Source organism: Eumetopias jubatus, unplaced genomic scaffold (genome assembly GCF_037043125.1).
Source record: "Eumetopias jubatus isolate StellerSeaLion01/CBP00866 unplaced genomic scaffold, mEumJub1_p1.0 scaffold_2, whole genome shotgun sequence".
In the NCBI taxonomy this organism is placed as follows: domain Eukaryota; kingdom Metazoa; phylum Chordata; class Mammalia; order Carnivora; family Otariidae; genus Eumetopias; species Eumetopias jubatus.
The window spans coordinates 115989104-116013751 of NW_028274808.1; the positions used below are offsets into that span (position 1 = coordinate 115989104).

The 24648-nt window shown below is 38.3% G+C and overlaps 1 protein-coding gene and 1 pseudogene across 2 annotated transcripts in view; both read right to left on the bottom strand.

The window, feature by feature from the left end:
* Positions 1 to 11368: 11368 nt before the first annotated feature.
* The window catches only part of GSTCD (glutathione S-transferase C-terminal domain containing), a 132303-nt gene continuing 119023 nt past the window's right edge, over positions 11369 to 24648 (bottom strand). For both annotated transcript variants that reach the window (XM_028121351.2, XM_028121350.2), the window contains exons 9-12: positions 24097 to 24230; positions 21683 to 21713; positions 16817 to 16886; positions 11369 to 13807 (exon numbers count right to left, since the gene is read on the bottom strand). In XM_028121351.2, the coding sequence (XP_027977152.1) occupies positions 13671 to 13807; positions 16817 to 16886; positions 21683 to 21713; positions 24097 to 24230 (372 nt within the window). In that variant the 3' untranslated portion in view covers positions 11369 to 13670. The remainder of the gene's footprint in view (positions 13808 to 16816; positions 16887 to 21682; positions 21714 to 24096; positions 24231 to 24648) is intronic.
* Positions 18583 to 19673, bottom strand: LOC114222703 (Y-box-binding protein 1 pseudogene; annotated as a pseudogene).

A 24648-nucleotide genomic window follows, 5' to 3' on the forward strand; every position in this document is an offset into this window, starting at 1 on the left:
ATTTAGTAAGAATAATCCAGAATTTTACTTTGGTGATTAAAATAATAGGATTAAAAACCGATTCAGCCTATGTGCTGAACATTCCCTTATTATGGGGTGTTGGCTGTATCGTTACGGGACCTCTGTCATCAGCGTGGGTGTGGACCCGAGACAACACTCACACAAAAGCTTGTCTTCTTGAATACTTGGGTAGTTGAAACTGCCAAGACACATTTTATAAATTCAGCAAGAAAAGAATCATCATCGTTAATGCTGCTGAAAACCTGGATGAGTAATTGGCTTTGAGAGGCGCGATCAAACAGCGGCAGCTCAATGTCATTGCCTAAGGCGGATGGCCGGTGTTGGGTGAGCTGCCGTTCATGTGATTTCACGTGTGGCTACCCAGAAGGGATGTTAGTTACCCACTTCAGGGAGCACAGATGTCGTTGCCAGGACCTTACGTTCTTCCAGCGCAGTGATATAAAAAGACCACAGGCAATTTAATCCAGAATGATAGATTGAACATCATATAAATGATTTGTCCATCCAGGAAGCAGAATGCCTTTCCCAGGAAATAACTTGAAAAAGGTAGCATTGGGACACTAGTATCACAAAGAAATATACTAGTTACTAGTTTTCAAAGGGTGATTTAATACAGTAGGGATTTTATCATGGAAAAGCTACATTTTCCAATTTTCATTTATTTTTCTTATGCGCAAAAGTCACCAAAGGTGTAAGGCAGGGGATGGGCAGTAGGAAAGCCTATTCAATTCCATTCTATTTGCAAGTTGCAATTTAAGGTAAATGTTGGCTATTTGTGCATTTGCAGTTATTTTCAAGTAACCTAAGTCAACTTTATTTCATCATAATTTCAGCATTCACCATAGACATAAAAGCTGGGTACTCTGGAGATTTAGAAGAAACTGTTGATTGAAACAGAGTGAAAAATATGCTTTCCCTGTTAGGTTCCTCCTTTGCCTTTATAATCCCTGGTGCCCGATAAAATGCCCGGCGGGTCTCAGTCTGGATATTCATTACCTAATCCATTTTACCTGTCTTAGCGCATCTATTCCAGCCCAAAATAGCACGATCTCTGGAAGCACCACATCCCACTGCTTGTGAGGTAGTCTGTATTACGTTGTGTGAAGGCCAAATCTTGATTCTAAGTTTACAGCAAATGTGTAAGTTTCCCATTTCTGAAAGCGGTGCTTCCATCCATCACTTCACTCCACAAGGAACTGAAGGACTTCTCACTGCCAGTAAGACTGTCATAAGATAATGTACTCAAAAACTCATTTGTTCTCTTCACCCCCCGCCCCGCCCACACACAGAATGAGCAAGCTTGTATTTTTTTTTTCTTTATATAAGGCTCTGTTCTGTGTCTAAAACAGAAGCAACTTGAAAACAACTATCCTTTTTGCAAGTCTGTATTCATTGCTAAGGCAGAGCTATGTAAAAAGGACAAGAAGGGGAGAGAAAAGGATGACTCTGAGGAAGACCACGGGCAAGAGGAAAATTTCCCCCAGACTGTGGAAAGTCAGTGAGTTCTTTGATCTGAGTTCAGGGGGAAGAGCTGTGTAACGTGTCCAGTGGGAATGGACCTCAAGCACTGGGGTTCCCAGGGGAGCAACAATTAAAGATTTTTCTCAATTTGAAACTGGCATTAAATTCCTTAATTACATGTCATAGACAATTCTGATAATACATGAATCTTTGGTGGGGAGGGTGTGTGATGCACAGTGCTGAGAATCATACTCCATTTCACATCTTTACCATTACTAGCTGCTGTTTAGAATAAATTATATATCCTCAAAGAGCTTGAGTTCATAGCATCTGTAAAAAAAGAGATGAATACCCGCCAGGAAAGGTTGTGAAAATAAGACATTATGCACAATATGTGGCACACAGTCAATAGAAATAAATGACTTAGAGTTAACTCTAGAGAGTTATAAAAAATTTTTTTCAAACACACACAAAATTCCCTTAGCTAACATTACTTACTTTCCCATCCTTTCAAAAAATAAAAACCCTGAGTCAGGTTTTTTCTTGTGATAAGAATGCTTATTATGAAATCTACCCTTTAACAAATTTTTAAGTGCCCGATACAGTATTGTTAGATATAGGCGCATACTGTATAGCAGATCTCTAGAACTTGTTCATCTTGCATAACCGAAACTCGATACCTGTTGAACAGCAACTCCACATTTCCCTCTTGCCCCCCCCAGCCCCTAACCACCACCATTCTGTTCTTTTTCTGTGAGTTTGACTATTTTAGATAATTCACATATGTGGAAGCATTCAGTAATTGTCCTTCTGTGACTGGCTAATTTCCACTTAGCACAACATGCTCAGGTTCATCCACGTAGTCACATATCACAAGTTTTCCTTCATTTTAAAGGGGGAAATAGTACTCCACTGTATATATATATATATACCACATTTGCTTTATCCATTCATCCGCTGATGGACATCTAGGTTGTTTACACATCGTGGCTGCTGTGAATAATGCTACAATGAACGTGGGTGTGCAAACATCTCTCTGAGATACTGATTTAGTTTCCTTCACGTCTATACCCAGAAGTGGGATTGTTGGATCATATGGTAGCTCCATTTCAATTTTTTGAGGAATCCCCATACTGTTTTCCATAGGGGTTGAAACATTTTGCATTCCCACCAATAGGGTACAGGTGTTCCAATTTCTCCACATCCTCGCCATCCCTTCTCTTTTATCATTTTGATGATAGTCATCCTAACAGGTGCAAAGTGGTATCTCCTTGTGTTGGGCCAGTTTTATGAACTGCTTTCTCTTCTAGCCCATTCCACAAGCCTTCCAATGAACAAATAAGCAATATTCACCTAAAACATTAGTCCTTAATACATTTTGGGTCCCAAGACCACTTGGAGAATCTGATGAAAGACTTGGGACCCCCTAGCCAGTAAAATGCACACATACCATAAATAACACAAATTGTTTCTTGGGATGATGGGCCCCTGATACCTATTTATAAACTCCAGTTTAAGATCACTTGCCCTAAATTAAGCTATTCTCTGGCTTTCTCGACATCTAAAGATTTAATTCAGTGATTGGCTAGTTTTTCCTCCAAAGAGAAAGAGAGTACATATTTTTGACTTTGGGGGCCAGTCTCATTTGAAACTACTCAACTCTGCATTTGTAGTGCAAAACCAGCTACAGAAAATACATAAATGTGGTGCCTGGATTGCTCATCCGTTTAAGTGTCCTACTCTTGGTTTCAGCTCAGGTCATGATCTCAGGGTCGTGAGATCAAGCCCTGTGTTGGGCTCCACGCTCAGTGGAGAGTCTGCTTGAGATTCTCTCTCTTCCTCTCCCTCTGCCCCTCACCCCGGTCTCTCTCTCTCAAATAAATACATAAATAAATAATAAATAAAATCTTAAAGAAAAATGCCTAAACAAGTATGTGTTTTGATAAAACTTTTTCGTAATAACAGGCAAAGGGCTGGTTTTGGCCTTTGGAGGCAGGGCCATGAGTGGCAATCCATGAATTAACTCTTTCAAAAATATTGGGTGGATTACAGTAGTTATGAACTGGGAAACTTTTGAACACAAGCGCGCGCGCACACACACACGCACGTGTGCACGAATGCGCGTGCGTGCGCTATGAAAGCCATACCAATCCACTGTAAAAGAGCAGGAGCCGCTGTATCTCCTTTCCTCTGGAATGCCTAGGATGGGAAAAGAAACCACTGAGATGATCCTCCTCTCCCATTCTATTTGATAATAATCTTTTATTTGCTTCTGATGGCAACTGGTGTCTTCTTTCAGTTGTTTTGGAACATCATCAGAACAATCCATTAGTGCTTCTTACCAGTGACATAGATTTATAGTACATTTTAATTTATGACTGGGGAGATAGGAACACACTCAGGATTTTGTCTGCATTTCTCTCTGCCCACATTCCACATGTCTTCTTAAGGACAACAGGCCTCTTTAAGGAACCTGTTCAACATTCCATCCTATGGTCTATTTTTTATTACTGTGTTTCTAAAATTTGGTCTTGGAAAGCACACTTGATGATATACACAGTAAAGACCTCCCAAAACTATAGCAATCTAAGTATAAATTCTATACAGTAAACACACATTTAAGAATCATTGAAAGAAAAAACTTGCAAGTACCTTGCTGATAGCTGCCAGCAAGTCTTCATGAAGAATAAATACTGTCAGACTAACCTGATCTATTAGGATAAAAGTCCCAGGTAGATCAAGAAAAAGAGATAGTTCTAATTTATCTTGGCTTTAGGAAGGTTAGGTAATTCAGTTGCATGAGGCAATAAATTTAGAAAACACGGTCCAGATAGCATAACTGTTAGGCGAGAATACAAATTGCTAGAAGGTAAAAACAAAACAAAACAAACAAACAAACAAAAAAACACAATACAAGGTCTTTTTCAAAGTCAGTTAGGAGCCTAGATTTTTTTTTTTTAAGTTTTCTCACCAGCCTAGCTAAAGAAATAAAGGAGCCAACCCAGACAGTGTCTTCAAGTCTTCAAAAAATACACCTTGGAAAAGCAATTCAAGAAGAAATGGAAAATATGAATATACCAATAATCATCAAAGAAATATAATGAACACCTCCTCCCTTTGTTCTGTTCCCAAATATACTACATGGGAACAAGAACATGGAAAACCAAGCATTCAAGAAAGACAATCCTAATTTTATAAAAAACAGTTCCAGAGAACATAAAAAATATTTTTCAAAATCAGTCAATGGTGCTAGAGGAGTCTTGATATTCCTACCCAAACCAGATCAGGATAACATCAGAAAGTGACAATAGCACTTATGAACAAAGATGATAAAATTAAAAATGAAATCTTAGTAAGTGGAAGAATACTTATCTTGAGCAATTTAAAATTTTCCCTTTAACATTAGAAAATAAATTAATGGGATTAGCCTCACTAACATATGAGGAGAAAAAACAGATGTTCACCTCAGTGGATAGAGAAAAAGCATTTGCTAAAATCAGCAATCTGTATATGATAAAGCTGTATATGAATTGAAGGTAACTACCTTGTTCATATACAGCACCATGTTCAGGAATAAGAAGACTAGACATTGTTAAGATGTTAATTCTTCCCTAAGCAACCTCTAAATTCAATGCAGTTCCAATAAGCCTTTTTTCATGGACCACAACAAGAAGATCTTAAATTTTAGATGAAAGAGCAAAAGGGCAGGAATAGCTGAGACTATTTTAAGGAAGAAGAACAAAGCAGGGTCTTCCTCTGCCAGACATCAAGACTTAGAAAGCTTTAGGTTATTAAGGGAATAACTGGTATTCAGTATTCTGTTCAGATCACCTACTTCTTTCTATAATGCCTCCAAGATTTTCACCAAAGGAGGAGGTGGACATTGGCCAAGTTTGGAAGGGAGCCTTAGAAATATTGAAAGACTTAGGAAATGAGACTCAAAAGTTAAAATTAGGACTGTTCAGTCTGATGCTAATTCTGACAATGCTATACAAACAATAATAAAGAAAACGTAGGTTAAAAGTCGTACTTTTGAAGTATATTCGAATTTAAAACAAGGAAAGTTAGTTGATAGCTGTTACTCTTTTCCACTAACATAAGCACCTGAGATGCATTTTAAATGTAGCCTGAAGAATTTGGCTAAAATGGAATTTCCTTGAGGTGAGATATGGAAAATACACTAAAGATTTACTGAGAGAGAGGGTACGATCTCTTGCTCTGGATATCTTAAAAAAAAAAATCAGATTGACTTTAATCTGTCAGGAAATTTGGGAGTTTAATTTACTAGAGGTGTTGAAATTCATAATTTGGATACATAAACTATTTCTAGTACGATTCTAGAAATAAGGTGCAGATGCTCTCTTAGGGTGAGGCAGAGGGGAAATCAAGCTATCTTAATTTACATGCATTGTTTCCTCTCTCCCCACACCTCCTTTCACTACTCCAAAAACACACACAGATGCTTTCCCAAAGTAACTGCTCTTAATTCAGCAGCAAACATGCCTTCAAGTAGTCAGTTAGACATCTACTTAGAGTCTCATTGTCATCACTCTGCATTGTGGCAGTTCTACACTCAAAATGTAATAAGGGATGAACAGTTGCCATTTAGCCAGGAATGTACTATTTATTTTTAGTCTCATTAAATTCAAAGTAAACTGTAGATGGTTTATGAAGGATTGAATATGAATAATAGATAGGATTAAACCAAAGAAAGAAACAAGATGACTTTAAAATTTGCAGTGAAATAAATTTGATTATGTATAAAATTCACCTTTATTACTATTATAGTCAACTCCTAGTTAAGTGTATAAATCAATTTTAACTATCTGTGGTAAATTTTTACCCCTATACTGGATTTCCTTTCCTATCCAAGAAGTTCTAGCTTCCTTTTCCTAATTACTGAGAACTTCTTACGGGATATGGTTGTTGTTCTCAACAAAATATGTGCCGCATTCCAAAATTATGTGGGGCTATCTATTATTCTCAGATAATTAAGTGAGCTATTCTATACAAAGGAGTAAGCATTGTACAGGAAAAATAGTCTGTGGGACTCCAAGGCTTTGCATATGCTCCCCTTTTGACTGAAATGCAGGCAGATGGTGAGAAATGATCTGTGACTGAGCCCAGTTGTCAGATGTGTGAAGAGCAAGCTCCTCTTTTCTCATTGAAACAGCTCTAGTGACAGAGGAAACATCCCGCTGTTTTAGTTCTTTATGGTCATTCAGTATCACTTATAGATATTTATTAAGCACCTTGTTTGAGCCATCCTCTATGCTGGGGCAGGTTTATCATGGAAAATATCAAACTAACATTTGTTGAGCACTTTATCTCCTTAAGCACATCCCCTTTTGTTCCATGGACAGGGAAATAACTTACCAGTGTCTTCTTCATAAAAACTATTCAGATGACATAGGCAGTAACTGTCACTTCTTAGTCTTTATTAGCACTGAATTTGCCAAACATATCTTAAAATATTAAACAAAACAAAGACAATACAAACCAAAACAATACAAAAGTCCCACATGCCTGATGCCTGAATATGAGTCTGCAGAGGAGAAAGGGGAAACTTATATGTATTTTACCCCACATGGACAGTGTTAAAATGTAATATTCATTCTATAAATATTTACTGAGTTCTTACTATGTGCCTGAAGCTGGATTAATACTGAAAGGATAATGGTGGATAAAACAGCTTGCTGATTCTACTGAGGAACACATAATAAACATACACATATTTATCATGGGGAGACAGAGGCACTGGAAGAGGTCAATTCAGATTAGTCGGGCAGAAAGCCTTGTTCTAGGAGGTGCTACCAGCTGACACAGTATCCGACTCACATTATATAAATTCTCAGGACCCTTTGGATCAGCCATCCAGTAAATATTCTCTGTTGCTGAATTTTGCATTTTCTTACTTGACTATAAACTGTTATTACTTGGGTCACATAAGCTAGACCTAAAAGTTAACAAATACAAATGAACAAAACCTGGCTTCTTTAGAGCACTATGAAAAAACATATAATTCTTTTATTGTAAATATTGAAAAAAAGTTTCTAATGTTTGGCTAATTCTTTAGTGCAGAACATTGAATTCTGTTACATTTTCACTTCCTTTAGATCAGTGATACCTAGTGTTATTTGTGGTCATGGATCCTTTTGAGAATCTGATTAAAACTATGGTCCCCCTCTTTAGGAAAATACTTGTCTGTTTTGATCTATGGGGCATAATTTTAGGAGAAGTTCACAACTTTCTCTGTGTCTCAGGTCACAAACCCTTTCCCTGACCACCCAAAATAAAATTTACCCCATTACACGTCAAAATGTATTCTAAAGACGTAATAATTTAGCGAGTGTGATTCTGGTACAAGAATTCAATAGAAAGTAATACAAGTGAAGAAAGTCCCAAGTATGCTTAGTTTACTAAAGGCATCTCAAATCAATGGAAAAGTTGGATTTGTATAATGGTATGTGAAAGTAACTAATGTGAAAATAAATATTAGATTTCTACCTCAAACCACGCACCAGAAGAAATAGTTGCTGGGTTACAGATTTAAGTATAAAAAGTAAAACTACTGAAGAACTAGAATACCAAATATATAGGTGGATATTTTTTTTTTATCGCTGGGTGGGAAAAATCTTTCTAAGCAGAAATCACAAGGAAAAGAGTGACATATGTGACCACATGTGTATTTTTAACTTTATAATAGCAAAACAAAAACACCTTCCTCCATAAAAGCCAACTTAAAAAATTGTAATGCAATAAAACTTTACTAATATTTATAGGAAAGACAAAAGTACCAGATGAAAAATGAGTGAGAAATATGAACACAATACTTGGCCTCGAAGCAAGAGCTCAATACATGTGTTGATTAAATTAATAAATGGATGAATAGGCAATTCACAAAATATAAATGGTCAATAACCATGTGAAAAGTATGCAATCACATGAATAACTTCAAGAATGAATATCAAAACAAAATAACACTTTTGCCCATCAAATTGGCCAAGATTAAAAAAAAACTGATAATGCTGTGTTGGTTAAGGGTTTAGGAAAATGAATAATTATATATTCCTAGGAGTAAAAACTCGTATCTTCCTAAAGGAATGTTTGGCATTACCGATCCAACACTTTAATATATGAGGCAGAATTTGCAAATCTGAAACTCCAATTTGCAAAACTGAAACTTCTCTAATCTTGTATAATAGAAAACAACTCCTTTCAGGTGTTTTCTGGAAAATTCCTTTCCAATAGTAAGTGTGAAAAGTCCACAGAGCAATGACAGGAAATGTTTATGACACATGCCTTCCCTCTTTGATTGATTCAATAAAACGCCCTACTCCAAGTCAATTGCATTCAGAATCTCCATTTCTAAACGGGAAGATGCAATGGCCTTTTCTTTCTGTTCTCTTCTTCCTTCTTTTGCCTTTCCTCCTCTTCTCTTCCTCTTTCAACTACATTGTTGGTGGTACATTACATTGCTGTTTGCAGTTATCTGCAACCTCCTTCCACCAAGGTTGTACATCCCCACTGTGTTAAAACTCAGGAGGGGCTATGTAGTTTGCTTTAGTCAACAAAATGAGGCAAGTGAAGTATATCACATCTGAGCAGAATCTTCAGTAGCTAGCTGATAGTTTGCCATGTCTATTTCCTTTTCCATGAGACCAGCTATGTTCCTAATAGAAGCCTCTTGGTCAGGTGTGAAGATAATGTGGCATAGTCATAACTGACTTGGATGGGTATTTGGTATAAGTGAAAAAAATACATCTTTCTTGTGTAGAGCTTCAAAAGGCAGAGAGATTTTGTTACTATAGCAAATCTCAGCTAATCCCGATAGGATTGCTAAGGAGCCTGAAATAGAATATAAGCTCTGCCAACTACTTGCTGAGTTCAAATCTGGGTCTGCTCTTACTATGAAACACTGGCCTTAGTTTCTATAAAATGAGATGCCTAATGGCATCTAGTTCTTAGGGTCATTACGAGGATTGAAAATGAGTTATTATTTACAAAGGACTTAGAAGAGTGCCTAGCAAATAGTAAACACTGTATTAGTGTTTGTTAAATAAATCTCTGTGTGTGCCTGTGTGTGTATAGAACAGAGTCTAGGAAGATGTAAAACAAAGTATTAACAGTGATTTAAATTTTTTTCCTTTTTATTTAGCCACGTCTTCTAGTTTTTCTTCAACAGACATGTATTTCTGGCATATAAAAAAAATCTATTGAAAATGCCCAACTACTTTGCTTTGAGAATCTGCTTTTTAAAAATTGTAACTTAAAAAAGTATTGCTCCCTCTTAATGATTTAATTATATCACTTCCACAGAAACATATCTCTAATTTTATTATGAAAGCCAATAGAAAAACAGGTGTATGTGGAAGTTCTATTAATGGCAATTTTCTTGAATCATGGAGTGGGTAACGCCTGTAGCCAAAATCTTGAGAATGAGATTAAATGTTTAATTATTGTTATTCACATACTATATCGCATGTGTGCTCTGAAAATATTTTGATTTCTAATATGACTGAAATGTCTCCCTAAATAAGATAAAATTATTTAGTCATTAGTAATTATACCTCTCTATCTCTGAGCCAGGCTTGAAAGTTGATGAAAGATGATCTCTGGCTTCTAATCTTACAACTGTGGGGGGAAAGAGATCGTGAGGAGCAGCTTTGCTTTTGACAGACAAGTGTAAGGGTGATACCAGGTCACTTACTGGGACTGTTGTCATTGCCAACAACCTTCCTGCTGCCTGCATCCAACCTCTTTTATTTGCCCTGGCGGAGAAGGAGCTTTGGAAAGGATTTACACAGAAAAATGGTGTCCTAAGGGCAATCATTAACACCCATATCTATGACTAGCCACAGCCATCACAGCTGGAGAATTCCATGCCCGAGAACAAGCGTGGGAAAAAGTGGAGTCACTTCCTTTTGTATTCTCGATACTTACCATAGCGGCTTTTTTGGTGGGGTGCTTTGAGTCACCTGGGGTGGATGGAGAACTCTTCTGGACGGTGCACATTCTATAACAGGTAACTAACTCCAGAAAATTTAGGAAAGGTTTTCCTCAGGAGGTCAGGTCTAAGAGCAGAAGGATGAATGAGCTTAAGTTAATGGGAGGGCTAAGAGGAGAGTATTCTGGGTAGCGGGAACAACTAAAGGTAACAGCATCAAAACTATCAAATAATAAGTAAAACCAAACATCTATATTGAAAATCAGAAAATATTACTGGGAGTAATTAAAGAAGACCTAAATATGTGGAAAGATATATTATGTTTATGGATTATAAGACTCAATATTGCTAATATGTTCATTTTCCCTAAATTGATCTAAAGATTCCAGGCAATACCAAAAACCCCAGAAGGCTATTTTTTTTAAGGAAATTGATAAGCCAATTTAAAAATTTATATGGAAATACAATGGATTTAGAACAGTTAAAACAATCTGGAAAATGAGAAATGAAATTGGAAAATCACCTAATTTCAAGACTTACTATAAAGCTACAGTAATCAAACAAATTAATGGAGCAGACTAGAGACCCCATAGGCTCAGACATATACATCAGTTAATTTTCAACTGAGGTGCCAAGTCAATTCAATAGGAAGAGAAAAGGTTTTTAAATAAATGGTGCCAAAACAAATGTATATTTTTCAAAACCTACCTACCTCTATGTGAATATTGATTTGAGATGGATCATAGACCTAAAATGTAAAAAGCTAAAACCATAAAGTTTCTGTAGGAAAACATGGAAAAAATCTTCATAACCTCAGGGTGGGTAAAGATTTATTATAGAGGACACAGAAAGTACACAGCAAAAACAGATAAATTAGGCTTCCTGAAAATTAAAACATTCATTATGAAAATTGAGTAGGCAAGCCACAGACTGGGAAAAATATTCTCAATACATATATCTGACAAAGAACTCTTAACCAGAATATATAAAGAATTCTTATAAGCCAACAACAAAAAAGCACAAACAACCTAATTTTAAAAATGAGTAAAAGACTTGAACATTGACTTTACAAATGATGCTTAGTATCACTAGTCATCTGAGAAATGAAAATTAAAATCCCAGTGAGGTACTATTTCATGTCCACCAGAATGGTTAAAATAAAAAAGACTGAGACCATATCAAATGTTGTGAGGGTGGTGTTGAGAATTAGAATTTTTATACATTGCTGGTGGGAATATAAAATGGTACAACCACTTTGGAAAAACTGTTTGGCAATTGACATTCATTTATTCAATGACCCAGCAATTCTACTACTAGGTATTTATCCAAGAGAAATGAAAACATATGTCCACAAAAAGACTTGTACAAGAATATTTATAGGCCTTATTTGTGATATCCTCAAAGTGGAAATAACCCGCATAAATACCAATTGGAGAGTGAATAAATACATTTTGATAAATTTATATAATAGAATGTTACTTAAGAATAAGAAGAAACTATTGATACATATAACAACATGGATATTTCTCGAAAAATACTATCTTGGGAATAAGAAGCCAGACACAAAAGACTACATACTAAATGACTTCATTTATATGAAGGACAAAAATAGGCAGAGAAAATGGAGGATGATAGAAATCAGAGAGATTTCTGCCTTTGGGGTAGGTGAAGTTGAACAGAAAGGGACATAAGAGAACTTTCTGTGCTGGTGGAAATATTCTGTATCTTATTTCTGGTGGCAGTTGCATGAAGATTTTATATATATATATGTATGTATATAATCTCCATATACATATATATGTCAAAACTTCTCAAAGTCAACACTTAAAATCTGTTATTTTATTGTCTGTAAATTAGACCTCCATTTAAAAAAGAAAGCCCAGGATAAAAGAGCATGGTATATCTATAGGTAAAAATGACTAAAAAACTCAGGGCTGATGGTTAATTCTTTTTTTAAATTTTACCTCAGAAAACAAGAATTCAAGTCCCCTTCCCCTGAGTAAATTATTCCTGCATTTTAAGTCATGATGATGAAAGAGTTCCTTATTAAAATCTTTTTTCCTCATATGCGTCATACAGGGCTTGAAAACATCAAAATCAATGAAATAAATCTCATCTCAAATGGAATAACCTAGGGCATGTAAAAGCTAAATAATTAGCAGCATGTGAGAAAGGACATGTCATCTGTCTTTAAAAAGTTCAGCTGGTGGACTGAGAAGAGTGAGAAGAGAGAAATATTCAAATAAACTTCTAAACTCTGTACTCCTCCTACCTCCAATCTACATTCAATAAGTGTTAGCAAAGTAATGTAACTAAAAAATATGGTTGATATCTGGAAAACAAATCCTGTGACCATACATTATATTATGACATAAAGAACTAATTCATTAATTTTTCTTTTACATGATTTTTTCCATAGGCAAGGGACCATGTCTCTTGCAACTCATCTTTGTATCCTTAGAAGAATCTAGGCCAGGGTCTTGAAAATAATGGATCCTCAGTAATTATTTATAAACTGGAATTCATTAATCAATGTATTTACTGATTAGTTAGAATTTATGTCCAAATTACATACTCCCACAATGGGAAATTTCCTGCAAGTATTTTATGTCTTCATATAAAATGTCTGAACCAGTGATGATCTCAGTTGGTAATTTATGGGAAACATATTTAAAGAAGTATATGAAATGAAATACAAGTCCAACTCATCCTGGCTTAAAAATTTAACCATACTGTAGTTGCCTGACTGGATATTTTTAAAAATTATAGAAAAAGTACAATTGTTTAAAATACAACCAACCAACCAACAAATCCCACTGAGTCTAGTTTTGGTCTCCATTTGAATATCTAAATGATTATAAAGGCTGCAATGATTACAAAGGCTTCAATTCACTGTTTTGAACTGAACATCAAATTGGCAAGATGAGAAAAGCTGTGAAGTGAGAAGGAAATTGTTATTCCAGTGATGGAACTTCCACTGGTGAGTATTATTCTGTTGGCAGCTGAGACTTCAGGGGATTCTCACTATGAAAACCAGCGGTCCTTTAATCATACATTACAAGAGCATTTGTGATGCTTTGCAGGCAGCCTTTCTTCCGTGATTTTCCTGCTGCTTTCCTTCCTGAGCACAATAAGTTCAATATGGCTAATGCTGTTTTCTAGTTATGCCAAGAACCTCCTAAATGCCACTGGGTTTTCATCATGAAGACGGATGGCCAAACATGAATGTGAATATCTCCTTCTAAATGGGGACTCCCACGATCATGTTATTTTTGGGAGAGCAGCTCTCTGGCTCCATGGATATTACTTGAACGGAGTAACCACGTTCTTCTGCAGCTCTTGCTCGATCCAGATCCACTAGGCACATGCACTGTTTTCCTGAAATACAGTAAAATGGTATCATGAGACTCCCTACAGGGAACAGTGCAATTTCAATTTGTCCATCTATACAGTGACAAAATCTACAAGTATATGGCGAATGCTGTTTGCCCCCAAGTCCTGTTTAGTCTCTGTCAACCTAACTCTTGATCGGTATGGACAAAATACAATCACATATGACAGTTCACAGATTTGTTTCTGCTGCTAATTTAGAGAACGTTAACTTGCTTTTTGTTGAGAATGTTAACTTTTTAAAATGTATTTAATAAATAAAGCTCAAATACAGACTACAGATCCTATTTCCCACTTTGGTTAAAAATACATTTAAAGACCTTGTGCCTGCATTCCCTATGGAAATATGTTACCTGTAATATTGTGAAAAAATAACATCTATTTTAATAATATTTAAAGTATCATGCTAACAAAGAGGCATCTGAAAGATGGGCTACATTTGAACCTGGAATTTTTAGGACAAGGAAAAATGAGAAATAGAAAATATTTGAGAAAATTCTTATTTGTGCTTTGGTTATTTCAGGTGGATGTGTATGTGCTGTGTAACATAATCAATTTTCAGAACTCTTTCACCCCAATAAAATAGTGGTATTCAATCTTCTTTGTAATCTTTGGAACACAAAAGAGAAAACCTGACTGGCAAGCAAAGCAGCCAATTTGTGTTCCTTTGGCAAATGCAAATTTCTATGTTAAAGGTAGCTCTGGAAATAAAAATGATTTGGGCTTGAATATATTCAAAGCTATGGTTCGCTTTTATACTTTCAATTTCTTTAAATTCAATATACAAACTTCATCCTCCAAAAGGCTACTGACTATGCAGAACTTAATTCCATTTTCCCTCCTAATTATAATAATGACTAAACATTATTTTTATATAATTTATTTGGATGTCCACAGAAACTACTAAAATTGAACAGCTGCAGAAGTGAAGCCAGATAATTGAAACAGAGACGTTCTTCTGTGGAAGACAGAAGAACCCTCACAGAAAAACTGTGGAAGGTGAAGTCAGTAGGTAAGAATTGGCAATGAGGCATTCGGATTTAAAATGTTTATTTTGTACTTTTTTTTTTAAAAGCTCCTATGCCAAAAAGGATGAACTGTGTTAGAAATGATATAAAAAGAGATGTCTTGAATTCCATTTAGGCGAAATCACCCCCCAACCCACCCCTCCCCGTTCATCAACAGTTGTGCGGCAGACATTCTTTTTTTCCCTTAAAATATTGTTCATCTTTTAAGACATCTGTAAAGGCTCCCCCCCACCCACCTCCGTCTACTCTTCAGTTTAAAATGAAACATTCTCTGTCAGAGTAGACGCCCTGCATTCCTTCAGTACCCACCCTGGGTTTACACTACAGCTCATTCACCCTTGGCTTTGATCCCAGTCCAGTTAATTTTTCCTTTTCTATTACGTAAAAGAATCTCATGTTTTCACATGTTGAAGAAGTACCTTTACAACTGAAATTCAGTTGTTGGTAGTCTCCCTTTGGGGGCCTTGAAAGCTTCCTAAAAGGTTCACAGAACAAAAATATGGCCCATGCAAAGTACAGATGTCCACATTTGATGGAGTCCATGACTTTGCACATGACCTTCCCTCCCCTCATGCCAGTGATCAGGCCAAATGTTCCTCCTCCTCTTCAACTCCAGCAACTTCCCGTCTAGCACTCCCTGAACATTCACATGTACACTCAACTAGCTCAGAGAGTTGGGAATGGGGGAAGGAGGAGGCAGAGAAAAGGAGTGGGAAAGAGAAGGAGGTTGCATGCAGGAGAGAGAGGAAGAGCTTTTTCCATATCTTTATGCTCCGGAGTGTGAGAAAAGAAAGGAAATCAGGTCTCAGATGCCTCTCTGTATGTATCTTGCTATGCTGACTTTGACTTTAGAGTTTGAAGATAACTACTTCTCACATAACACAGTCCCTGCATGCAAGCTAATTATCCCATCTGGTGCTCAGCCAAAGAAATGGCAATCTGTTTTCCAATATACTATGATGGCCTCCAACGTGGGGGCTCTTCTAAATAATTTTAAAGATTATTTTTGACTCCACTCAATCTTCTCAAGCCCTAATTTTGGAACCTAGGCTTTGTATCGGTTCATAGTATGGCTCCATCATCTACCGGGTAAAGGATCCTGGACAAAATTTTGTCCCAGTCCTAAATAATAGTACATACCCCATAAGTATTTTCATTAGAATTTACTGAGATAATGGGTAAGGCATTTAGCTCAGCACTTAAATGTGCAGTAACTGTTAGATGTTATTGTCCTTCTAAATGTGATTTCTTTTTCTAAAGCAAAGTCTTGGATAAATTCATTACTTAAACTTAAAATGCTATTGTAGGTCTTCCAATTAAGGTAATATTTACTATTACAGATGTTGAATAAATTGGTCTATGATTAATAATATACAAGTATACCTCTTCCAAGAAAAAATGCTTATACATATTTTAACTAATTTTGGCATGCAAAGTTGATTTTTCCATCTTTATATATTCTTCTGTGGCTTTAGACGGATCCCTCAGTTTGTTCATAACAGTAAGAAAGAGATTTCACATAATTCTGCTCAATGTACAAATACTGAAGATGAATTTAAAAGTATTAATGTTGGGCGCCTGGGTGGCTCAGTCATTAAGTGTCTGCCTTCGGCTCAGGTCATGATCCCAGGATCCTGGGTTCGAGCCCCGCATCAGGCTTCCTGCTCAGTGGGAAGCCTGCTTCTCCCTCTCCCACTCCCCCTGCTTGTTTTCCCTCTCTTGCTATGTCTCTCTCTGTCAAATAAATGAATAAAATCTTTAAAAAAATAAAAGTATTAATGTTAACAAAAATGGGATAAAATACTCTTATACCTACAGAGCCCTTTTCAACATGAATTGCCTTTGCTGGGAAAAACAAACTTGAGTTTCTTGTTGATAAATGGATCAGTTTTCCCCATAGAGAGCCAGTCCATTCATTCCTAGGCATACTGTATAATCTACTCATCAGCTGCTCTGTGAAAACACATACCCACAAGTCTTCGCTGGGGTGGAAGCTGGACAGCTGTCTGATCCGCAAACCTACACAGAATCATGTGTTCCTAAAAGAAAAAAAAAAAAACGATAGAATGTGGGTCTATTTTAATCTTCTGCTTCAAAACTAAAAATGATAAAAACTACCTCACTTCTCTGGAGTTCTACAGTTCAACCGAATAAAGTACTGCACAGGTAACACTTCTGAAAGAAACACATTTTCAGAAAATGGTACTCAATAACTTTTTCCCTTTCAAGTAGACTGTTCTTCAGATGCAGTTCTTAAGAACGGATGCAAGGAAAATCCTCAGGCCAGTTAGCCAGTTGCTTTTAGCCAAAATAGGGTTACAATGCATGATTATCATGTGTTAAACAAAAAGACCTAAAATTCACTTATATTTTTCCTTTAATAAAATTTGAATCTCAGGAACATGGCTCCAAGAAGTCAGTCTAGGTGGCTACCACCAGGGGAAAAGGCAGTACTGTAGAAGATCATCACTCTTTGTGGGTTCTGTGGTTCTGTAGTTCTCTGGGATACCCAGCAGAGTGCTGGCTGTTCCTATGTTTCTCTGGACTCTTCCCTTGTCCCTTTAGAGGAGAGGAAGCTGGCTCACTCCCTCTCTCCTCACTCCAAAGGGCTGCTGGAGGTGCATCTACTTTAAGGGCATCCGTAAGAATGACCTGAGGGAGTGGGAGGAAAATTATTCTGCTTGACAATTTTAGGAAAGGCTGCTTTCACGCAAAAAGAACAAGGCTTTATAGGGGCAGAGAGCTGATGAGCCTGCACAGTGCTCTGAAATAGGCAAGCAGCCAAAGGTGAGTGCTCGGACGGAGTGGGGGTACTGTGATGCTCCCAGGGCAGCTGCTCACTCGGAACAGATGCAGTCTCCAAGTGTGCAAATGATCTCACCTGTCAGCTTAGCCAAAGGCTTGAACTCTGATTCCTCGTTTGTCCCCTTTCGTCTTTTGTGCATTCGACTTGAGGCCTCCATTTTTTAATAAGGTAATTGAAGTGGCTGTGTGATGTTGGTTCTTTTTGAAGGGTTACCTCTGTCTCAACTTTTATGCATTAAAACAACAACAACAACACTGTAATGCTTACTATAAAATTTAGTGGCCAATGGGTAGGACACTAATAAAGTGGCTCAAATGAGTAACTTGTATTAAGCAGCCATGAACCGGCATCAACAAAGGGGCAGAAGAAGGATTTAGAATTATATAATTTGAAGAAAAAACAAGAAAAAGCATGCCCTTTGTCTTCATAGTGTTTGAAAGTCAAGAGTCACTTAATGTTGAGGCAATCACCTCTGGTGTCCTCGCCAGATTTTACTGGAATTATTTGTATATGTGTTCTCCCCAATAGAAGTTAAATTCTGGAAGGGGAGGCACAGAGCAGAAGTCAGTAAAGATCTGCTGTATAAACTGAACTGTGGAGGAAAAGCACTTCCAAAGTAACTCTCAAGACATTTATTATTTATTTATTTTATTATTTAAGACCTTTATTAACGGGTACTTATCGTTTGTTGATTTTTTTTGAAAAAATCAAGTTGTAAACTTTTTATTACAAATTAAAAAATGAGGTTCTTAAAAATCTCAACTTGACCAGATATGAAACAATTTAAAAACCTTTAAAGGTGTATTGAGAAAAACCAGGTTTTTTTTTTTAAAACACGTTTGTCATTACCAAAAAGAGACATCTTTAGGTAAAAAGAATAAAAACCCCATGCTGCATAGATAATGTAGATAGTTCTATTTATCTGCTCAGTGGGCAAAAAGCAAGCACTTAAGGTCTTCAGCTCCAATCTTTTGTTCATTTCTTATTGCTGGAATTTCATCTTCATTTCTTCGTGTTGGATGACTAAACCGGATGATGGTAGAGATGGTAAGCCGGCATTTGCTCAGCCCCGCCCTGCTCAGCCTCGGGAGCGGACGAATTCTCAGCTGGTGGATCGGCTGCTTTTGTCTCTGCCATCTTGTGGTTGAGGGTTTTCTGGGCGTCTGCGTCGGTAATTGAAGTCGCGGCCGTACCAACGTTGAGGTGGCTGCTGACCTTGGGTCTCATCTCCTTGATTTTCCTTATCTTCCGCATTGCCATCCTCTCTAGGCTGTCTTTGGCGAGAAGGCCCCCTGCGGAATCGTGGTCTATAACCCCGATACATATTCTGTCTCACTGGTCTACCTTGTTCTCCTGCACCCTGGTTGTCAGCACCTTCCATCCCTTCTCCCTGCACAGGAGGGTTGGAATACTGTGGTCGACGCCCATAGGGTCTCCGCATGTAGTAAGGTGGGAACTGTCGCCTGCGGTAGGGCCGGCGCTGTTGGGCCTGGCCTTCGGGAGCACTTTCCGATCCCTCGTTCTTTTCCCCACTCTCACTACTCTGGTAATTCTGCTGGGAATTGAGTGGAGGACCCCTGCGACGTAGATGGCGTCTATACTGGTTACGGTCTGCTGCATGTTTACTGCCTTGCACTGGAACTCCGCCAGGGCCTGTCACATTTGCTGCCCCCGCACCCTTTTCTCCTTCAACAACAGCAAACTCCACAGTCTCTCCATCTCCTACACTGCGAAGGTACTTCCTGGGGTTATTCTTCTTTATGGCGGTCTGGTGTACAAATACATCTTTCTTGGTGTCATTCCTGTTGATGAAACCATATCCGTTTCTTACATTGAACCATTTTACTGTTCCCAAAACCTTCGTTACTATGATTTTATTGTCCCCGCCGGTAGGCGCCGCCGATGTGAGGCCGCCCGGGCCACCGCTCCCTGCGCCGCTGCCAGTGGTGCCGGGCTTGGTGTCGGCAGCGCGGAGGGCGGGGGCGGCGGGCGGCTGCTTGGTCTCCGCCTCACTGCTCATGGTCGCGGTGATGGTGACTGAGGTCGGCTGCGGCAGCTGCGGCTCCTCCCGGGGTGTGATGGTAACTAGCCTGGCCGCGGCGGTGGGGCTGCTCAGGGCTCTCTGGGGTCCGCTCTCCACTCCCGCTACCGATCCAACTCAGCAACTCTCAAGACGTTTGGGCACTACCTCCATTTAGTTCTGCCTGGCGGCCCACCCATCATGGTTCAGTTAAGAAAGATCTTGCCACAGTATCCAAGAAGCTCAGACTTCTCTCTGGAGCCTTTATACCTGAGACTCTCAAAAGGGCTGGTGGCCAAGCAGCTTTTGGGGGTGTGGGAGAAGGAGTAGACCCAGTAGACTGGGTAACAGTGAGTTTTCTGCTCTCTGGAAGAGCCTGGGTACCCTGTCGCTATTCTTTAGAAATGTTATGTTCTTTTCTAGCCAGTGAGACTGGGGCACCCAGCCTCTTCACTGCCCTAGGTTTTTTCCACGCATCCTCTCAATTTGTTTTTAGCCAGCATCACTCAAAGAGGCATTAAAAACAGGGCCCTAGTTTTTATTTTTCAACTCATTGTCTACTCTATTGGCAGGGTATTATAAGAGAAAGGTAAGGTGTTTTGAATATTATGAAAACAAAGTTCCTGGGGTCCTAATGTTTCCCAAAAAACCTTACAGTTCCCTAAGACATACAAACTTAAAATCCAGTAAACAAAGCATCAACACTCTTCCCTCTGTAGTAATCTGTTTATGCTCAGAGCAGGGGGAGAGGTGAGGAGGGGGAAAGGGGAGGGTGGGAGACAGAGTTGGAGGTGCCTGTTTAAGGATTATAAAGTAGAGGTGAAGGAGATATATGTGCCAAGCTGGTAGAAATGAACGTTTTTGAGTCACTGTCCCCCACTACTTAACCGTTGGATGGAGAAGGGAAAAATCTTGAAAGGTGGGGCCTGGCATGTAAAATGAGACTATATATTTTTAGTGAGTCTACAAGAACTGAACTAAGAATCTAATTTATCAAGTTTTAATGGGATTTTCATGTATTTCTGGCAAATATCATTACCACTTTTTAGAATGCATTTGTCATGTTATTGACCAATTAGTTAGAGGTAATATTCAGAAAGCTGGAAACTAGTTTGCTCAGATTGATGCCTCAGAACTATATAATGTTCTGACTACTGTTGAGAAATAGTTCTTGTATTTCTTCACGCCTTAGGAGTAGAGGTGCTGCGTTTGTTCCAGACCAGGGGTTGGCAAACTCTGGCCTACGGGCCAAATCCAGCCTATGACCTCTTTTTGTATGGCTCTCAAGTTAAAAACAGTCTTTACATTTTTAAAAGATTGTACACCACCACCACCAAAAGCAACAAAAAATGGCAAGGACAAAGCAGAATAGCTGGGAAATTTTAAGTGGCTGACAAAACCTAAAATGTTTATTGTCTGACCTTTTACAGAAAAATTTGCCTGTGTTCTAGATTATCTTCTCAAAGATGTTTATACAGTGAGCAACTCTGGAAAATACATAGTTTCGCTCTGGAGCAAAGGGCAGGAATGCTTGCTTAAAGATTAAATCTTAAAACATTTGGGTTTCCTAAGCTCAGCTTCCCTCTCCTGTACTGCAATTCACTGTGTATGTAGGTGTTGCATGGCCCATTATATACTGCCCTGTGGGAACTGGGTCTCAGAAAGTCAGGACAAAAATGATGTTAGTCTGGCTACTCCTACTGCCAGGTCTCTAACTCAGAAGTCTCCTATCTGCCGGCATCCATGAAATTGTGGCAGGCTAGCATGTGAACTTGCAGGGTAAACTCTCAGACCCTTCACAAGTCTTGCCACCTACTTGGACTTTAATCTTGATTCACAAAACAAAACAAAACAAAACATAAAAAAATAAAACAACCCCCCCATATTACATGTTGATGAGTAATTCCAAGGTAGCTATAGGTTATATATCCCATTAGAAATTTGGGAGGGGAAAAATATAAAGAAGGAAAAAGTATATTAGAAAGACATCTAGAACTTTTTAAGGTTACCTTGTATGATAAAGTTTTCTTGAATTGTTCACTGAAATAGAAAAGAAAAAAAAGAGTCATTATTTTAAACACCAAAGATTAGGAGTCGAGATAGTCTATATATTTCTATATAGAAATATAGAAAAAACTATAAACAAAAGTAGGTATTTTATCTGAGGAGTACATAATGCTATCTTACACTAAAAACTATGCCAGTTTGAAATGTCTTTATAAAAAGCTAAAAGCATACTCTCAGTATACTATTAATTTTGAAGATTTTTTCAAAGATTGTTTACACTATTAGAGATTCACAACCATTTTTTTTTTTCTCTTCCCCACATGGGTACACAAAGATCCAGGTTTTTTTTTTTTTTAAGATTTTATTTATTTGACAGAGAGAGACACAGCAAGAGAGGGAACACAAGCAGGGGGCGTGGGAGAGGGAGAAGCAGGCTTCCCGCGGAGCAGGGAGCCTGATGCAGGGCTCGATCCCAGCACCCTGGGATCATGACCTGAGCCAAAGGCAGACGCCTAATGACCGAACCACCCAGGTGCCCCAAAGATCCAGGGGTTTTAAAATGTAGGTTTTACTACTATTTTAGATATGGTGAGGCCAACAGATCAGGAGATGTTTGCCATGGAAAAGATAGTTTTTTCCCAACAATTCCTAAGAGAGGGCATGCCATGCCACAGAGGGCCACATGGGGAAGCACCAGGGCTGCTTAGGAGGCAGAGGGAGTGGGATACAATGTGGGCAAGAGTCTTTATTACGGATTATATTGGAATAGCTGGCAAGGCAGGATGAGCAAACTTAGGACTGGGTAGGACTGGGTAATGTCAGTGGCTTTGGGGATAGGGGCTGTCCCTAGTTGTCTGGTACCTGACACAGGTGATTAGGGCAGGGGGATAATGGCCTGGGAGTGGTCTTCCACTGACAAAAGAAGAAAATGGCAATAGATCTACACAGATACGAAAAAGCTGAGACACTAAAGTAAGATTTTAAAATCAATTAAGTGAAGCCACAGGCTGAATAACTCAAATTAACATTCTTAAAAATCTTTATAGTGCTAGACTTACAGATTTCTTGATGGGTTGTAAAATATACATTTTATCTGTATAGATTCAGAACAGAGTGAAATTTCAGCTATTGAGTAAACCTTAAGTTATACTTAATTTGCCTTTCCAAAGTTCCTTTGGTTTTCTCTCAACTAGTTGCAAATTGTGGTAAAGAACAAAACACTGAAATAAAAAAAAAAAATCAAAGACAAAGAAAAAGAAGGCTATTGTTTGTACTTTATTACTTTATTCAGAAGTCTTTAAGTATAAATTCTGATGGAAACTTTCTAAGATTTCTTAAAAGTAATCATGCAAATGATCAAGAAATCTTTTTTGATACATTATACAATTTTTTAAAACTAACATATTTAATCTATTCTGTAATTAAAATGACCAGCATGATTCTCAGTAACTATGATTCAGAGAGTGAAATGTCGTGACCACCAAGACAACAGCCCTCCACTAGGTTAGGCCAAAGGGGTGAGAAATAAAATGTCTCCCTCTTGTAGGTGGGGTAAGGACTGTAAAAGTGGCTGTCCGACTTGCAGATTGATCAGCACCCATGGGCAGTATTTTATTTTATTTTATTTTAAAGATTTTATTTATTTATTTGAGAGAGACAGAATGAGAGACAGAGAGCACAAGAGGGGGGAGGGTCAGAGGGAGAAGCAGACTCCCCGCCGAGCAGGGAGCCCGACGTGGGACTCGATCCCAGGACTCCAGGATCGTGACCTGAGCCGAAAGCAGTCGCTTAACCAACTGAGCCACCCAGGCGCCCATGGGCAGTATTTTAAAAATACCACTGCTAGTACTGTACCTGGCCCAGCGCACATTTTATTGAATGCTTACTCTGTGCCACTAAGTGCTTTACATATATATCATTCAATTCTCACAAAAACCTTGAGTTAGTTACTATTATAACCTCCATTTTGTAGATGAGAAAATGTAGGCAGAAAGAGCTAAAGGGCTGAAGTAAATTGCCTGAGGTGAAAGGACTTACAAAATTCTGAGGAGGCGATGTTTGCCCCCCCCCCCCCCCCCCCCCCCCCCCGGGGCGGAAGACTTCCGGGTCTTAAGCACTTAACCACAACACCTGCTGCCTCTCACAGGTGATGAGAAGTGCTGAACCGATCAGATTTCTTAGCCAGGTCACTCTCAGACTGGCTTCTAAATTTCAGGAGTTGGGTCCAGGAGAAAAATCAAGGAGCAGCCATAGAGGAGATCCTCTCTTCCTTATATAACTTATAAATAGTACCTGCCTTTGTGGAAAGAGGAAGTGAGTTCAAAACCGAACTCTCATTGCAACTTTGTATCAAACGAGTTTCGGGCTTTAGCTTTATTCCCCACATTGGTGTCTTAGGGTGAACACTACATTTCACCTTTTGGGAAAATTAAACTTTGAGGTGTTCTGAATGAAACCATAACAGCAAGGGCACGTGACAAAGGAAGCCCGTGTTTTGATGCAGTGCTCAATCACCATGTCTGTTGCCACTCCACAAGCATGCAGTGCCACCTGGAAAACAAAACCAGACATCAGCACTAAGTTCTCGCTTAATCAACAATGCTACTTCTGTGACTTTTTCCTTTTTTTTTTTTTTTTTTAACTCTTTGTGAGGACTGAACCTCTGGAGGTTTCAAGTTACCAGAACATTATTCCATAATAGTTTAGATAGTTCTCATTTGGACATACCACAGGACTAGTTAGCTATTCATATTAATTAAGAAAGCTAAGCAAGATTGAAAGATTACAAATGGAACACTGCAAATAAAGCATAAGATTCATTCAGCGGAAAATCTGACATGATGTTAAATACGGAAAATTTAATATGTATGCATGTCTAAACTAGTGCTCTTGCTGATTATGAATTGTGGCAGGAACACTAGATTGAAATCCAAATTTCTAGTCTCAAACTGTAGTTGCCTTTGAGATC